This window comes from Salvelinus fontinalis, chromosome 5, assembly GCF_029448725.1.
Source record: "Salvelinus fontinalis isolate EN_2023a chromosome 5, ASM2944872v1, whole genome shotgun sequence".
NCBI classification, from domain to species: Eukaryota; Metazoa; Chordata; class Actinopteri; order Salmoniformes; family Salmonidae; genus Salvelinus; species Salvelinus fontinalis.
In genome coordinates this window covers 4357427-4375678 of record NC_074669.1, presented here as the reverse complement: position 1 = coordinate 4375678, position 18252 = coordinate 4357427, and the positions used below count along the sequence as shown (strand labels likewise).

The 18252-nt window shown below is 48.8% G+C and overlaps 1 protein-coding gene across 7 annotated transcripts in view; it reads right to left on the bottom strand.

Annotated features, from left to right (window-relative positions):
- LOC129854930 (zinc finger protein 609-like) overlaps positions 1 to 18252 on the bottom strand; it is a 211010-nt gene that overhangs the window by 53066 nt on the left and 139692 nt on the right. For all 7 annotated transcript variants that reach the window (XM_055922116.1, XM_055922117.1, XM_055922122.1 and 4 more), the window contains one exon: positions 5070 to 5301. In XM_055922116.1, the coding sequence (XP_055778091.1) occupies positions 5070 to 5301 (232 nt within the window). The remainder of the gene's footprint in view (positions 1 to 5069; positions 5302 to 18252) is intronic.

Genomic DNA, 18252 nt, shown 5'->3' with positions numbered 1-18252 from the left:
CCAGTAGGACTGGGCTGTCTAGACCAGTAGGACTGGGCTGTCTAGACCAGTAGGGCTGGGCTGTCTAGACCAGTAGGGCAGGCTGTCTAGACCAGTAGGGCTGGGCTGTCTAGACCAGTAGGGCTGGACTGTCTAGACCAGTAGGGCTGGGAGAGTGAGAGACCAAAACCACAGGACTGGGAGAGTGAGAGACCAAAACCATAGGACTGGGAGAGTGAGAGACCAAAACCATAGGACTGGGAGAGTGAGAGACCAAAACCACAGGACTGGGAGAGTGAGAGACCAAAACCACAGGACTGGGAGAGTGAGAGACCAAAACCACAGGACTGGGAGAGTGAGAGACCAAAACCACAGGACTGGGAGAGTGAGAGACAAAAACCACAGGACTGGGAGAGTGAGAGACCAAAACCACGGGACTGGGAGAGTGAGAGACCAAAACCACGGGACTGGGAGAGTGAGAGACCAAAACCACGGGACTGGGAGAGTGAGAGACCAAAACCACGGGACTGGGAGAGTGAGTTAAAGGAGTGATGTAGGGAGAGTGAGTTAAAGGAGTGATGTAGTGAGAGCATGCTCCGAGCGAGCTTCACTGACACCACAGTGAATATCTCTGCCAGGGAAACTGCAGAGCTCCCTTGGGGCTCCTCGCAGTGATTGTGTGTGTGTGATTGTGCTTGATTGTGTGTGTGTGTGTGTGTGTGTGTGTGTGTGTGTGTGTGTGTGTGTGTGTGTGTGTGTGTGTGTGTGTGTGTGTGTGTGTGTGTGTGTGTGTGTGTGTGTGTGCGTGTGCTTGATTGTGTGTGTGTATGTGTATGTGTATGTGTGTGTGTGTGTGTGTGTGTGTGTGTGTGTGTGTGTGTGTGTGTGTGTGTGTGTGTGTGTGCTTGATTGTGTGTGTGTATGTGTATGTGTGTGTGTGTGTGTGTGTGTGTGTGTGTGTGTGTGTGTGTGTGTGTGTGTGTGTTCAGATCAGCTCGCCTACGTAAACAAACTACACATCCACATCTCAGTGTCCATCATCATTTTATTGCTGTTGGACGGGGACAAAAACAAGCAACGGGCTTTTCTGACAACCTGTGTTGGACTGAGTGAACCAAGAGATGTGAGCTAGAAGGGCTTTCTCAGCTGTGAACCCCAGAGCCTCCTCTCAGTTGGCTTAGCAACCAATTGTTTCAAACAGCGTGGCAGAGCTCCAACAATAGACATTTCACTCCTCACAGCTTTCTCCACTGCTTAATTCTCCACTCGCACATTTTTCCATTGTTCTTTGTCCAAACGCCACAAAATTCTACAGCCCCCCCCCCCCCAGAAAACTGGCTTGTGTTCAAAGTTAATTTAATCCCCAAATCATAACACATTTAATCAAAAAATGTCCGGGCGTAGACGCCTGTAACCGTGGCAACCCCACAGTGGGGGAGCGAGCGTGGGTCTTGGCCCGTGTGTGTGTGTGTGTGTGTGTGTGTGTGTGTGTGTGTGTGTGTGTGTGTGTGTGTGTGTGTGTGTGTGTGTGTGTGTGTGTGTGTGTGTGTGTGTCAGGGGGGAGGGTTCAGGGGCGTCTCCTCCTCCTACACTTCTCCCTGTCAGGTCCAGCATGGGGCTGCTCATTGATCTACACGGCACTCTATACGTACCGCTCGGCAAGAAAGGTCAGCATTTGGTAGGGAAATATCACAAACCAACTAACGTGACCCACTTTAATGAAGGAAGCTGTGGATATGCAGCTGACGTGTGTAATTGCACCACTGAGGGGGAAAACATGTAGAATATATTGACTATTATAAACTTGGTGGTTCGAGCCCTGAATGTTGATTGGCTGACAGCCGTGGTATACCACGGGTAGGACAAAACTTGTATTTTTACTGCTCTAATTACGTTGGTAACCAGTTTATAATAGCAATAAGGCACCTCAGGGGTTAGTGGTATATGGCCAATATACCACGGCTAAGAGCTGAGCTGAGTTCTTAAGCACGACGCAACGCAGAGTGCCTGGACACAGCCCTTAGCCGTGATATACCCCCTCGTACCTCATTAAATAATCTCTCTTTCTGGCCCTACAGGAGCGCACAGTGTCTTTATTTGCATACGAGTACGTCGGAAGACACGGGGGGGGGGGGGGGGGGGGGGGGGGGGATAAATCCTAAGACGTTTTTAATCATGTAGCGAAAACAGTCCCACCGAAACACACGCGCTTCCGAATGTTCCGCTTCTAGCAACAGGTATTAAATAGTCACCCTGCCTTAAACACAGCCAGATGAAGTGGTCGAGGCTCTCCTTCCATACACACTGCATCTCTCTCTGTCCTGCACTGAAGTGGATGCTGTTGAGCCTTGATGTCTACCGTCTACTGCTCCCAGTGCTTAACCTCTGGCAGGGGAGGAGGGGGCTGCTGCTGAGGTAGGGTGAGACCTGGGGGGGGGGGGGGGGGGCAACACGGTGACACCTCAGGGTGAACTGTGAGTTAGTGTGTGTGTGTGTTGATCTAACCACATCGTGGCAGGGGGGTCATGGTATGCGTGGGGGCACGTGGGCACGCCTGCAGCCTCCTGACCCCGGCTGCTGCTGTTAAATCATGGTCATTTGAAAGCGATTTATTCATGGCTGTTAATGGACCAGGAGGCAGACAGCACCACCTCACTGAGGACCAGGAGGCAGACAGCACCACCTCACTGAGGACCAGGAGGCAGACAGCACCACCTCACTGAGGACCAGGAGGCAGACAGCACCACCTCACTGAGGACCAGGAGGCAGACAGCACCACCTCACTGAGGACCAGGAGGCAGACAGCACCACCTCACTGAGGACCAGGAGGCAGACAGCACCACCTCACTGAGGACCAGGAGGCAGACAGCACCACCTCACTGAGGACCAGGAGGCAGACAGCACCACCTCACAGAGGACCAGGAGGCAGACAGCACCACCTCACAGAGGACCAGGAGGCAGACAGCACCGCCTCACTGAGGACCAGGAGGCAGACAGCACCGCCTCACTGAGGACCAGGAGGCAGACAGCACCGCCTCACTGAGGACCAGGAGGCAGACAGCACCGCCTCACTGAGGACCACGAGGCAGACAGCACCACCTCACTGAGGACCAGGAGGCAGACAGCACCACCTCACTGAGGACCAGGAGGCAGACAGCACCACCTCACTGAGGACCAGGAGGCAGACAGCACCACCTCACTGAGGACCAGGAGGCAGACAGCACCACCTCACTGAGGACCAGGAGGCAGACAGCACCACCTCACAGAGGACCAGGAGGCAGACAGCACCACCTCACTGAGGACCAGGAGGCAGACAGCACCACCTCACTGAGGACCAGGAGGCAGACAGCACCACCTCAGTGAGGACCAGGAGGCAGACAGCACCACCTCACTGAGGACCAGGAGGCAGACAGCACCACCTCACTGAGGACCAGGAGGCAGACAGCACCACCTCACTGAGGACCAGGAGGCAGACAGCACCACCTCACTGAGGACCAGGAGGCAGACAGCACCACCTCACTGAGGACCAGGAGGCAGACAGCACCACCTCACTGAGGACCAGTAGGCAGACAGCACCACCTCACTGAGGACCAGGAGGCAGACAGCACCACCTCACTGAGGACCAGGAGACAGACAGCACCACCTCACTGAGGACCAGGAGACAGACAGCACCACCTCACTGAGGACCAGGAGACAGACAGCACCACCTCACTGAGGACCAGGAGGCAGACAGCACCACCTCACTGAGGACCACGAGGCAGACAGCACCACCTCACTGAGGACCAGGAGACAGACAGCACCACCTCACTGAGGACCAGGAGGCAGACAGCACCACCTCACTGAGGACCAGGAGGCAGACAGCACCACCTCACTGAGGACCAGGAGGCAGACAGCACCACCTCACTGAGGACCAGGAGGCAGACAGCACCGCCTCACTGAGGACCAGGAGGCAGACAGCACCGCCTCACTGAGGACCAGGAGGCAGACAGCACCGCCTCACTGAGGACCAGGAGGCAGACAGCATCACCTCACTGAGGACCAGGAGGCAGACAGCACCGCCTCCCTGAGGACCAGGAGGCAGACAGCACCACCTCACTGAGGACCAGGAGGCAGACAGCACCACCTCACTGAGGATCTTTCCCGTCCTCTCGAAACAGAAAGGTTTATAAGTGACTGTAAACTACTTAGTGGATACGCTGTGTTCCAACCCCAGCGCTGAATCACTGAAGGCAGTCTGGTGCTGCGCAGTCCTTCAGTTTAAACACATTAGCATCGCTGCGGGGGGAAAGCATGTCCGAGCAGGCGGGCTAGCTGTGCCTGCGCCGAGGACCACAGATCTGAAGGTTTTAGTGAAATGAGATGTTTTTTAAATCTGTAATGGCTAACTGCTGAAAATGAGGAGGCGGCGTTATCCTTTCTCCATTACTGAGCGAGGGAGAAGGGCAGACGAGCAGGCTATAGAGGGTGGACCGACTCACTGGGAGAACACACAAAGCAGACAAGACCCTCGGCCCCTGGTATGCTGATGAGCTATCTCCCATTGTAGGAGGGGGTTTAACTCACAGAATAACTGCCAAATGCACCTCTTTGAAGAATCTCTCTTCTGCATTAATGAATTCATTATTTATCCAAAGAGAGGCTTTACAATTCATACCAGTTGTACTTATGGCAGCGGATAAAAGAAAAGAAAACATCTTGCTTTTCCTCCTCATGACATTTTATCGGGGGGCCCTACATAAAATAAAAGGCCCCAGGATGTGTGGGTGAGCACACTGACATCACACAACAACAACAACAACAACAATGAAGAAATCCCAGGCGACACATTTCCTTTTTCCCACAAAAAGAGAAAATATATAGGTTTTTGTCACACAAAAAAATGGCCCTGGTCCCTTCCCATAATAATAAATAACCTAGTACTTTTACAGTGCTTTTACCTAAAGACGCTTTACAATAGACAACCACAAGGAAACCAAAATCAACAAATGATTGAGTAAGAGAGCCCCCCCCCCCCCCCCCCCCCCCCCTCAAACAGAGACTATACCAACATAATATCCCCGTATTCCCTCAGCCCACAGAACAACCCTTACCGTCCTCGGTCTCCTGCCAGACGATGCCTTCCAGGTTGACGCTGGTCCCGGGCTCGCAGGGCCCAAGGCACTCGGGCTCCGTGGCCAAGGCCATGTCTGTGGTGTTGGACGCCACTGAGCGTGTGCGCACCATGATCTGCTCACAGGGTGAGGCGATGCTGTCATTGCTGTTGCCCACCGGCGCCATGACATGGAGGGGTGGAGTGGCGGGCGTGGAGACCGGAGACTCCATCTGGGAGAAAAGAGATAACATGATAAACAAAAGCTGACATAGACCACACAAAAGGAGGCCGTTCCTACGTTACGATAGGCACAACAAAATGTGAAGGGTGGCAAGTATTGATAAGAATAGAGCTCTGATACAGTGATAGTCACAGCATTCTTTACTTGTTGTTGGCAGCAGTGGCAGGACATGTCCCCTGCTCTGTGAATGTTGAACATGACTTGTTGTTGGCAGCAGTGGCAGGACATGTCCCCTGCTCTGTGAATGTTGAACATTAGTGTCCTAGAGAGTGAAACCCTTCTCTTCAGTATACCTGTGTTAACTACAGTATAATGTTCTGGCCTGAGCTCTCAGCCTCTCACAAACACACTGAACCCCCCCCCCCCCCCCCCCGTGGGGTACATTTGATAAATGTACCCCACGGCAAGCCGAATCAGCTACAGAGCAATCTCATGTAAACGGCTGGCTTTAAGGTCTGACTCGTTCTCCTACAGTGTGAGCTAGTCAGCCATCCATATTCCGGAAGCTGCGGTGGTAGCAGTAGCTTATTTAACCTCGATGGTGGAGATCATTAACGCCCTCCATGATTATTACTCATGGCTGAGAACTCTTAAGTGCACCAAATCATTCAAAACATAAGCTACGGCTGTCATAAAGCACCTTGTCCGTAACCATTATTGCAAGTTCTTGCTCAGGGTTGCGCGGGGGAGCCAATTTGACAATCTAATTAGTGGTGTTTATTGACTCGACACACATGAAAGTGCACCGTTTGAAAAAAAAAAAAAAGATATCTATTTTACCACAAAATAAAACCAAGCATAGCAGGAGAACAGCAGAAGGAGAGCAGTTCTGGGCCTATGTTCCAAACAGAACCATTTCCAAACTGAAAACTGAAAACACTGCAGCAGATCAATCCACACATTGTGAGAAAAAGCAACATTGGAAATAGTTGATATAAAAATACTTGAGGTCTTGCTATTTATTTATTCATTCCGTGAGGTAAGAGGAAATATGTACATGTAAACTATTGGGGTCAGAATATGGGAACATCTAGCCTACAACTACACTCAACATATACTTGCTATTTCGACAACAGTGTGGATGGAACTTTAGGGAGGATTGTTTAAGATTTTACCATTTAAAAAAAAAAATTGTACCTTTATTTAACAAGGCAAGTCAGTTAAGAACAAATTATTATTTACAATGACGGCCTAGGAACAGTGTGTTAACTGCCTTGTTCAGGGGCAGAACGACATATTTCTACCTTGTCAGCTCGGGTATTCAATCTAACCACTAGGTAACCTGCCACCCCAATTGCTTGGTGTTGGCTTACAATACAGAGGGGGAGTTGCATGAAGTGGTGTCTGGTGAGTGGAAGAGACTCACCAATCCACTTCAGTCAACCTGGTTTAAAATGTCCTTTGGGAAAAGCCTGTGTGTGTTAGGGAGAAAAAGGTGAATATATGATTGTATTGCGTGGAGAAACCAGGCGAAGGTCACGCTGTGAGGGATTCCAGACGCACTTAAGCTGGCTAGCTGAAGAGAAGCTGATGGGGCCGCTGAAACACAGGGCTAATCAACGAGGAAGTGTCAAGTCTAGACCAAATCAGCAGATGGCCTCCCTCACCTCTGCTAGAGAGGGCACTGGCCTTTAGATCCTACCACTTCCCATGGGGCAACAGCCCCTGAGCAAACACATCATCTGCCCTGGAGCTAGTAGAATACTGTGCTGAAAACTAGCAACCGACCGGGGCTGTCAGTCAACCAGACCCCTAGTAAACACAAATCACATTTTATTTGTCACATACACATGGTTAGCAGATGTTAATGCGAGTGTAGCGAAATGCTTGTGCTTCTAGTTCCGACCGCGCAGTAACATCTAACAAGTAATCTAACAATTTCACAACAACTACCTTATACACACACAAGTGTAAAGGAATGATTAAGAATATGTACATATAAATATATGGATGAGCGACAGCCGAGCAGCATAGGCAAGATGCAGTAGATGGTATAAAATACAGTATATACATATGATGAGTTATGTAGGGTATGTAAACATTTATTTAAGTGGTATTATTTAAAGTGCACTGTATAAAGTGACTAGTGATTCAATTATTAAAGTTTCCAGTGATTGGGTCTCCATGTAGGCAACAGCCTCTCAGAGTTAGTGATGGCTGTTTAACAGTCTGATGGCCTTGAGATAGAAGCTGTTTTTCAGTCTCTCGGTCCCTGCTTTGATGCACCTGTACTGACCTCGCCTTCTGGATGATAGCAGGGTGAACAGGCAGTGGCTCGGGTGGTTGTTGTCCTTGATGATCTTTATGGCCTTCCTGTGACATCGGGTGCTGTAGGTGTCATGGAGGGCAGGTAGTTTGCCCCTGGTTATGCGCTGTGCAGACCTCACTACCCTCTGGAGAGGCTTGCGGTTGAGGGCGGTGCAGTTGCCGTACCAGGCGGTGATACAGCCCAACAGGATGCTCTCGATTGTGCATCTGTAAAAGTTTGTCAGGATTTTGGGTCACAGGCCAAATTTCATTTCTTCAGCCTCCTGAGGTTAAAGAGGCGCTGCTGCGCCTTCTTCACCACGCTGTCTGTGTGAGTTGACCATTTCAGTTTGTCTGTGATGTGTACGCCCAGGAACTTAAAACTTTCCACCTTCTCCACTCTGTCCCGTCGATGTGGATAGGGGGCTGCTCCCTCTGCTGTTACCTGAAGTCCACAATCATCTCCTTTGTTTTGTTGATGTTGAGTGTGAGGTTATTTTCCTGACACCACACTCCCAGAGCCCTCACCTCCTCCCTGTAGGCCGTCTCGTCATTGTTGGTAATCAAGCCCACTACTGTAGTGTCGTCTGCAAACTTGATGATTGAGTTGGAGGCGTGCATGGCCACGTAGTCATGGGTGAAAAAGGAGTACAGGAGAGGGCTGAGAACACACCCTTGTGGGGCCCCAGTGTTGAGGGTCAGCGAAGTGGAGATGTTGTTTCTTACCTTCACCACCTGGGGGCGGCCCGTCAGAAAGTCCTGGACCCAGTTGCACAGGGCGGGTTTGAGACCCAGGGCCTCCAGCTTGATGATGAGCTTGGAGGGTACTATGGTTTTGAATGCTGAGCTGTAGTCGATGAACAGCAATCGTACATAGGTACTCCTCTTGTCCACATACAGCTGTATGTATGACTAGAAACAGAGACACAGCTCCACAGCCAGCAGCTGCAACACTCCTTTCTCAAGAACGTACGCTCTTATCGTAGACAAACCCTTGTGACGGCATTGCTTCCGTTGTCAACTTTCAGAGCACACCTGTTATTTAGGTGTTTAGTGCTGTTGGAGGGTGACTTGTATGTTCGGATTGTGGTGTGTAGGCTAAAGTGTGTTGTCATGACGTCAGGCCTTGTTTACAGAACCATAGACGTGCTTTAAGTATGAAAGTACTGATGAGCTCGACTCTACATCGTACTCTCATTAGGGGACTCCCGAGTGGCGCAGCGGTCTAAGGCGTCACTACAGACACCCTGGTTCGATTCCAGGCTGTCACTACAGACACCCTGGTTCGATTCCAGGCTGTATCACAAATGGCAGTGATTGGGAGTCCAATAGGGCGGAGCACAATTTGTCCAGCGCCGTGTGGGTTTGGCCGGGGTAGGCCGTCATTGTAAATAAGAATTTGTTCTTAACTGACTTGCCTAGTTAAATAAAGAGAAATTATAATTGGATAAACAAACCCCCATGACGTCATTGCTTACTGACTGGCTAGCCTAACTCATTTTAGTAAAAACCTACCCGTCTTGCTGCGCACGGTAAAACAAAACAAAAAACAATTGAGAAGGGAAACACTAACTTGAAGAATTTGAAGAGTCTTAAAACATTGAAACGATAGGAGCTTTGTAAATACAATCCATTATCTGAATGACAGAGACGTCGTATGGTGTAAAGAGCGCTTCACTAAAGTGTGAATGACGCCGCCACTGCAGAGGTGGTGACGATACCACTAATGACTTCCACACACAGGTGGTGGATAAGGAGGTATTTACACAACCACTTCTCTGGTTTCTCTTGACTCTCACAGGCAGCCCAGTAAGCAAAGAGGCTCCACCGTGAGAAAGGGGAGTTGGAGGAACTAGGAAGAGGGGTGTAGACGAGGACGGCAACAAAATTACTTTTTAAATATACACATATATATATATATATATATATATACACATATACACACATATATATTATTATTACTTTTACATTTATCATACACTCTTATCCAGAGCGACTTACAGTAGTGAGTGCATACATTTTTGTATTGCTCACCCCCCCCCGTGGGAATCGAACCAACAACCCTGGTGTTGCAAGCACCATGCTCTACCAACTGAGGCACACGGGAACATTTGTTAGTATTGAGACTCTCGCTGTGTATTTTGGCAGTTAATCAACAAGCTCCCTGCTGAATTGGAGCTCAGAGAAGTGAGGCCTTTAATAGGAGCGGCAGCCAGCGCCATGTACCGGCAGGCCCCACCGGGGAGTTCTGGTACTGCCTCTTTAAAAGGCCCTTATCGTCAGGGATATCATTGAGCCCTCAGAGAATATCAGAGATGGCGCTGGAGATGAATGAGGAAAGCATCATATAGCCAATGATCATGCATTGATGAGCACCCCAAACAACCACTTTATCGGGGAAGTTTGATGAAGATAATTCATTGAGATAGTCTTGTCTTTCCAGAATTGAGATACTGATGGTTGCTATGCCGCGGGTGTAATCGAGCCAGTTGTGAATGTTGTCGCAGCAAGGCTGGCAGGCAGACGCACAAGAAGGACTCGTCTATGATTAGCATCCCAGAGAGCGCCGATCTGTCAGGCAAAGCCAAACGATCCAGTCTGAGGAAAAACTCCTGTGGTTGTGTGAACACTCACTCGGTGGTTGTCCTCTGATGCTAAATTCAACATCTCTCTCACTGGCTCCATCTCCATGCTGGTTGACTCTGCAGCTCCCTGGATTTACAGGCTGGCTACTAAACATACCGCCACACTGTTAGCAAAGGCTCTGAGGAGTCATTCCAGGGCCTGACGAGGTGACTCATTACCACACCCTGTAGGGCTGTAGGGAACAGTTCATTACCCACACCTTGTAGGGCTGTAGGGAACAGTTCATTACCCACACCCTGTAGGGCTGTAGGGAACAGTTCATTACCCACACCCTGTAGGGAACAGTTCATTACCCCACCCTGTAGGGCTGTAGGGAATAGTTCATTACCCACACCTTGTAGGGCTGTAGGGAACAGTTCATTACCCACACCTTGTAGGGCTGTAGGGAACAGTTCATTACCACACACCTTGTAGGGCTGTAGGGAACAGTTCATTACCACACACCCTGTAGGGCTGTAGGGAACAGTTCATTACCCCACCCTGTAGGGCTGTAGGGAACAGTTCATTACCCACACCCTGTAGGGAACAGTTCATTACCCACACCTTGTAGGGCTGTAGGGAACAGTTCATTACCCACACCCTGTAGGGCTGTAGGGAACAGTTCATTACCCACACCTTGTAGGGCTGTAGGGATTAGTTCATTACCCCACACCTTGTAGGGAACAGTTCATTACCCACACCCTGTAGGGCTGTAGGGAACAGTTCATTACCCACACCTTGTAGGGAACAGTTCATTACCCACACCCTGTAGGGCTGTAGGGAACAGTTCATTACCCCACACCTTGTAGGGAACAGTTCATTACCCACACCTTGTAGGGCTGTAGGGAACAGTTCATTACCCACACCTTGTAGGGCTGTAGGGAACAGTTCATTACCACACACCCTGTAGGGAACAGTTCATTACCCACACCTTGTAGGGCTGTAGGGAACAGTTCATTACCCCACCCTGTAGGGCTGTAGGGAACAGTTCATTACCCACACCCTGTAGGGCTGTAGGGAACAGTTCATTACCACACCTTGTAGGGCTGTAGGGAACAGTTCATTACCACACACCCTGTAGGGAACAGTTCATTACCCACACCCTGTAGGGCTATAGGGAACAGTTCATTACCACACCTTGTAGGGCTGTAGGGAACAGTTCATTACCACACCCTGTAGGGCTGTAGGGAACAGTTCATTACCCCACACCTTGTAGGGCTGTAGGGAACAGTTCATTACCCCACACCTTGTAGTGCTGTAGGGAACAGTTCATTACCACACCCTGTAGGGCTGTAGGGAACAGTTCATTACCCACACCCTGTAGGGCTGTAGGGAACAGTTCATTACCCACACCTTGTAGGGCTGTAGGGAACAGTTCATTACCCCACACCTTGTAGGGCTGTAGGGAACAGTTCATTACCACACCCTGTAGGGCTGTAGGGAACAGTTCATTACCCCACCCTGTAGGGCTGTAGGGAACAGTTCATTACCCCACCCTGTAGGGCTGTAGGGAACAGTTCATTACCCACACCTTGTAGGGCTGTAGGGAACAGTTCATTACCCACACCTTGTAGGGCTGTAGGGAACAGTTCATTACCCACACCTTGTAGGGCTGTAGGGAACAGTTCATTACCCACACCTTGTAGGGCTGTAGGGAACAGTTCATTACCCACACCCTGTAGGGAACAGTTCATTACCCACACCCTGTAGGGAACAGTTCATTACCCACACCTTGTAGGGCTGTAGGGAACAGTTCATTACCCACACCTTGTAGGGCTGTAGGGAACAGTTCATTACCCACACCTTGTAGGGCTGTAGGGAACAGTTCATTACCCACACCTTGTAGGGCTGTAGGGAACAGTTCATTACCCACACCTTGTAGGGCTGTAGGGAACAGTTCATTACCCCACACCTTGTAGGGCTGTAGGGAACAGTTCATTACCCACACCTTGTAGGGCTGTAGGGAACAGTTCATTACCCACACCTTGTAGGGCTGTAGGGAACAGTTCATTTACCCACACCTTGTAGGGCTGTAGGGAACAGTTCATTACCCACACCCTGTAGGGCTGTAGGGAACAGTTCATTACCCACACCTTGTAGGGCTGTAGGGAACAGTTCATTCTGCCAGAGATTCATCTTCATTTTATACTCTGCCATGAGTCCAGACTTCAACCTCTCCCCCTTTATAAAGCCTACAGAATCACATGGTGAATTGCTCAAACTTTTCATTTATTTTCCTGTTGCGCTCCCCGAACCTCAAGGCTGTGCTCTCTGCAAAGCCATGTTAAACATTAGGAAAATCCATCTTCCTGTTGACTTAGGCTGGGGAGAAGTGAGTGAGTCCTCCTGGATTACAGTCAGGGTGTCGCGCCCGTCCTCCTGGATTACAGTCAGGGTGTCGCGCCCAGCCGCCCGTCCTCCTGGATTACAGTCAGGGTGTCGCGCCCAGCCGCCCGTCCTCCTGGATTACAGTCAGGGTGTCGCGCTCAGCCGCCCGTCCTCCTGGATTACAGTCAGGGTGTCGCGCTCAGCCGCCCGTCCTCCTGGATTACAGTCAGGGTGTCGCGCTCAGCCGCCCGTCCTCCTGGATTACAGTCAGGGTGTCGCGCTCAGCCGCCCGTCCTCCTGGATTACAGTCAGGGTGTCGCGCTCAGCCGCCCGTCCTCCTGAATTACAGTCAGGGTGTCGCGCCCGTTCTCCTGGATTACAGTCAGGGTGTCGCGCTCAGCCGCCCGTCCTCCTGGATTACAATCAGGGTGTCGCGCCCAGCCGCCCGTCCTCCTGGATTACAGTCAGGGTGTCGCGCTCAGCCGCCCGTCCTCCTGGATTACAGTCAGGGTGTCGCGCCCAGCCGCCCGTCCTCCTGGATTACAGTCAGGGTGTCGCGCTCAGCCGCCCGTCCTCCTGGATTACAATCAGGGTGTCGCGCCCAGCCGCCCGTCCTCCTGGATTACAGTCAGGGTGTAGCGCTCAGCCACCCGTCCTCCTGGATAAGTCAGAAGCTCAGAACACTGAGCATTTCTCCTCAATTGTCAGCTAGCAATGCAATGTACGAAAACCCAAGCGAAACATTATCATAAACTAACGGCTTATTGGTGTTGGCTCCATAGAGGAGGACGCGGACCGGAAAACGGAATTCTTCTAACCGTCGACTAAAAGCATGCTTACATGCCCAAGCTTCAGATCGCTCCCAAACCAAAGATGTTTACGACTGAAGGGAGAGACTACCAAACACAAACCCACACTAAGAGAGAGACTACTAAACACAAACCCACACTACGGGAGAGACTACCAAACACAAACCCGCACTACGGGAGAGACTACCAAACACAAACCCACACTAAGAGAGAGACTACCAAACACAAACCCACACTAAGAGAGAGACTACCAAACACAAACCCACACTAAGAGAGAGACTACCAAACACAAACCCACACTAAGAGAGAGACTACCAAACACAAACCCACACTAAGAGAGAGACTACCAAACATAAACCCACACTAAAAGAGAGACTACCAAACACAAACCCACACTACGGGAGAGACTACCAAACACAAACCCACACTAAGAGAGAGACTACCAAACACAAACCCACACTAAGAGAGAGACTACCAAACACAAACCCACACTAAGAGAGAGACTACCAAACACAAACCCACACTAAGAGAGAGACTACCAAACACAAACCCACACTAAGAGAGAGACTACCAAACACAAACCCACACTAAGAGAGAGACTACCAAACACAAACCCACACTAAGAGAGAGACTACCAAACATAAACCCACACTAAAAGAGAGACTACCAAACACAAACCCACACTACGGGAGAGACTACCAAACACAAACCCACACTAAGAGAGAGACTACCAAACACAAACCCACACTAAGAGAGAGACTACCAAACACAAACCCACACTAAGAGAGAGACTACCAAACACAAACCCACACTAAGAGAGAGACTACCAAACACAAACCCACACTAAGAGACTACCAAACACAAACACACACTAAGAGAGAGACTACAAAACACAAACCCACACTAAGAGAGAGACTACAAAACACAAACCCACACTAAGAGAGAGACTACCAAACACAAACCCACACTAAGAGAGAGACTACCAATCACAAACCCACACTAAGAGAGAGACTACCAAACACAAACCCACACTAAGAGAGAGACTACCAAACACAAACCCACACTAAGAGAGACTACCAATCACAAACCCACACTAAGAGAGACACTACCAAACACAAACCCACACTAAGAGAAAGACTACCAAACACAAACCCACACTAAGAGAGAGACTACCAAACACAAACCCACACTAAGAGAGAGACTACCAAACACAAACCCACACTAAGAGAGAGACTACCAAACACAAACCCACACTGAGAGACTACCAAACACAAACCCACACTGAGAGACTACCAAACACAAACCCACACTAAGAGAGAGACTACCAAACACAAACCCACACAGAGAGAGACTACCAAACACAAACTCACACTAAGAGAGAGACTACCAAACACAAACTAAGAGAGAGACTACCAAACACAAACCCACACTAAGAGAAAGACTACCAAACACAAACTCACACTAAGAGAGAGACTACCAAACACAAACCCACACTGAGAGACTACCAAACACAAATCCACACTAAGAGAGAGACTACCAAACACAAACCCACACTGAGAGACTACCAAACACAAACCCACACTAAGAGAGAGACTACCAAACACAAATCCACACAGAGAGAGACTACCAAACACAAACTCACACTAAGAGAGAGACTACCAAACACAAACTCACACTAAGAGAGAGACTACCAAACACAAACCCACACTAAGAGAGAGACTACCAAACACAAACCCACACTAAGAGAGAGACTACCAAACACAAACCCACACTAAGAGAGAGACTACCAAACACAAACCCACACTAAGAGAGAGACTACCAAACACAAACCCACACTAAGAGAGAGACTACCAAACACAAACCCCCACTAAGAGAGAGACTACCAAACATAAACCCACACTAAAAGAGAGACTACCAAACACAAACCCACACTACAGGAGAGACTACCAAACACAAACCCACACTAAGAGAGAGACTACCAAACACAAACCCACACTAAGAGAGAGACTACCAAACACAAACCCACACTAAGAGAGAGACTACCAAACACAAACCCACACTAAGAGAGAGACTACCAAACACAAACCCACACTAAGAGAGAGACTACAAAACACAAACCCACACTAAGAGAGAGACTACAAAACACAAACCCACACTAAGAGAGAGACTACCAAACACAAACCCACACTAAGAGAGAGACTACCAATCACAAACCCACACTAAGAGAGAGACTACCAAACACAAACCCACACTAAGAGAGAGACTACCAAACACAAACCCACACTAAGAAAGACTACCAATCACAAACCCACACTAAGAGAGACACTACCAAACACAAACCCACACTAAGAGAAAGACTACCAAACACAAACCCACACTAAGAGAGAGACTACCAAACACAAACCCACACTAAGAGAGAGACTACCAAACACAAACCCACACTACGGGAGAGACTACCAAACACAAACCCACACTAAGAGAGAGACTACCAAACACAAACCCACACTAAGAGAGAGACTACCAAACACAAACCCACACTAAGAGAGAGACTACCAAACACAAACCCACACTAAGAGAGAGACTACCAAACACAAACCCACACTAAGAGAGAGACTACCAAACACAAACCCACACTAAGAGAGAGACTACAAAACACAAACCCACACTAAGAGAGAGACTACAAAACACAAACCCACACTAAGAGAGAGACTACCAAACACAAACCCACACTAAGAGAGAGACTACCAATCACAAACCCACACTAAGAGAGAGACTACCAAACACAAACCCACACTAAGAGAGAGACTACCAAACACAAACCCACACTAAGAGAGACTACCAATCACAAACCCACACTAAGAGAGACACTACCAAACACAAACCCACACTAAGAGAAAGACTACCAAACACAAACCCACACTAAGAGAGAGACTACCAAACACAAACCCACACTAAGAGAGAGACTACCAAACACAAACCCACACTAAGAGAGAGACTACCAAACACAAATCCACACAGAGAGAGACTACCAAACACAAACTCACACTAAGAGAGAGACTACCAAACACAAACTCACACTAAGAGAGAGACTACCAAACACAAACCCACACTAAGAGAGAGACTACCAAACACAAACCCACACTAAGAGAGAGACTACCAAACACAAACCCACACTAAGAGAGAGACTACCAAACACAAACCCACACTAAGAGAGAGACTACCAAACACAAACCCACACTAAGAGAGAGACTACCAAACACAAACCCACACTAAGAGAGAGACTACCAAACATAAACCCACACTAAAAGAGAGACTACCAAACACAAACCCACACTACGGGAGAGACTACCAAACACAAACCCACACTAAGAGAGAGACTACCAAACACAAACCCACACTAAGAGAGAGACTACCAAACACAAACCCACACTAAGAGAGAGACTACCAAACACAAACCCACACTAAGAGAGAGACTACCAAACACAAACCCACACTAAGAGAGAGACTACCAAACACAAACCCACACTAAGAGAGAGACTACAAAACACAAACCCACACTAAGAGAGAGACTACAAAACACAAACCCACACTAAGAGAGAGACTACCAAACACAAACCCACACTAAGAGAGAGACTACCAATCACAAACCCACACTAAGAGAGAGACTACCAAACACAAACCCACACTAAGAGAGAGACTACCAAACACAAACCCACACTAAGAGAGACTACCAATCACAAACCCACACTAAGAGAGACACTACCAAACACAAACCCACACTAAGAGAAAGACTACCAAACACAAACCCACACTAAGAGAGAGACTACCAAACACAAACCCACACTAAGAGAGAGACTACCAAACACAAACCCACACTAAGAGAGAGACTACCAAACACAAACCCACACTGAGAGACTACCAAACACAAACCCACACTAAGAGAAAGACTACCAAACACAAACTCACACTAAGAGAGAGACTACCAAACACAAACCCACACTGAGAGTACCAAACACAAATCCACACTAAGAGAGAGACTACCAAACACAAACCCACACTGAGAGACTACCAAACACAAACCCACACTAAGAGAGAGACTACCAAACACAAACCCACACTGAGAGAGAGACTACCAATCACAAACTCACACTAAGAGAGAGACTACCAAACACAAACTCACACTAAGAGAGAGACTACCAAACACAAACCCACACTAAGAGAGAGACTACCAAACACAAACCCACACTAAGAGAGAGACTACCAAACACAAACCCACACTACGGGAGAGACTACCAAACACAAACCCACACTAAGAGAGAGACTACCAAACACAAACCCACACTAAGAGAGAGACTACCAAACACAAACCCACACTAAGGGAGAGACTACCAAACATATATCCACCATCTAGACTACAGAATTTGCAAAAGAGCAGGGAGGAGGACCAGTCTCTAGCCGGGGGGGAAATGGAAGCAGGATTCTAAATGGAAGCATAACCTCAGTGGAAGCTCCAGCTGAAACCTACAACAGAAACCTCATTATTCCTGGCAGTGTTTCTCCTTTATGTGGGCACTAGTAGTGGTTCAGCAGTCATTTTTCTCAGAAAAGGTTTCACTTCGCCAGGCCTGCACACACGCACCACGTACACACACACACCACGTGCACACACTAACCACGCACACACCCTGCAACTGGGACTCTGAGGTTGTAAAAGGATTGGGGTCTGTCCAACGACTCAACGTTTAATCCTAAATATAAACAATTTAAAAGGCTTTTCTTTCCTTTTCAACATATGATTTAAGTATTGCAAATCAAAATTGTGGCAGTGTGCCGTGTTACGAAAGACTGCTGTGGGAATGTTGTCCTATTAGGTAAAAAGCATTGATGAAAACCTCAGCTGTTAATAGGCTGCTGTGGGAATGTTGTCCTAT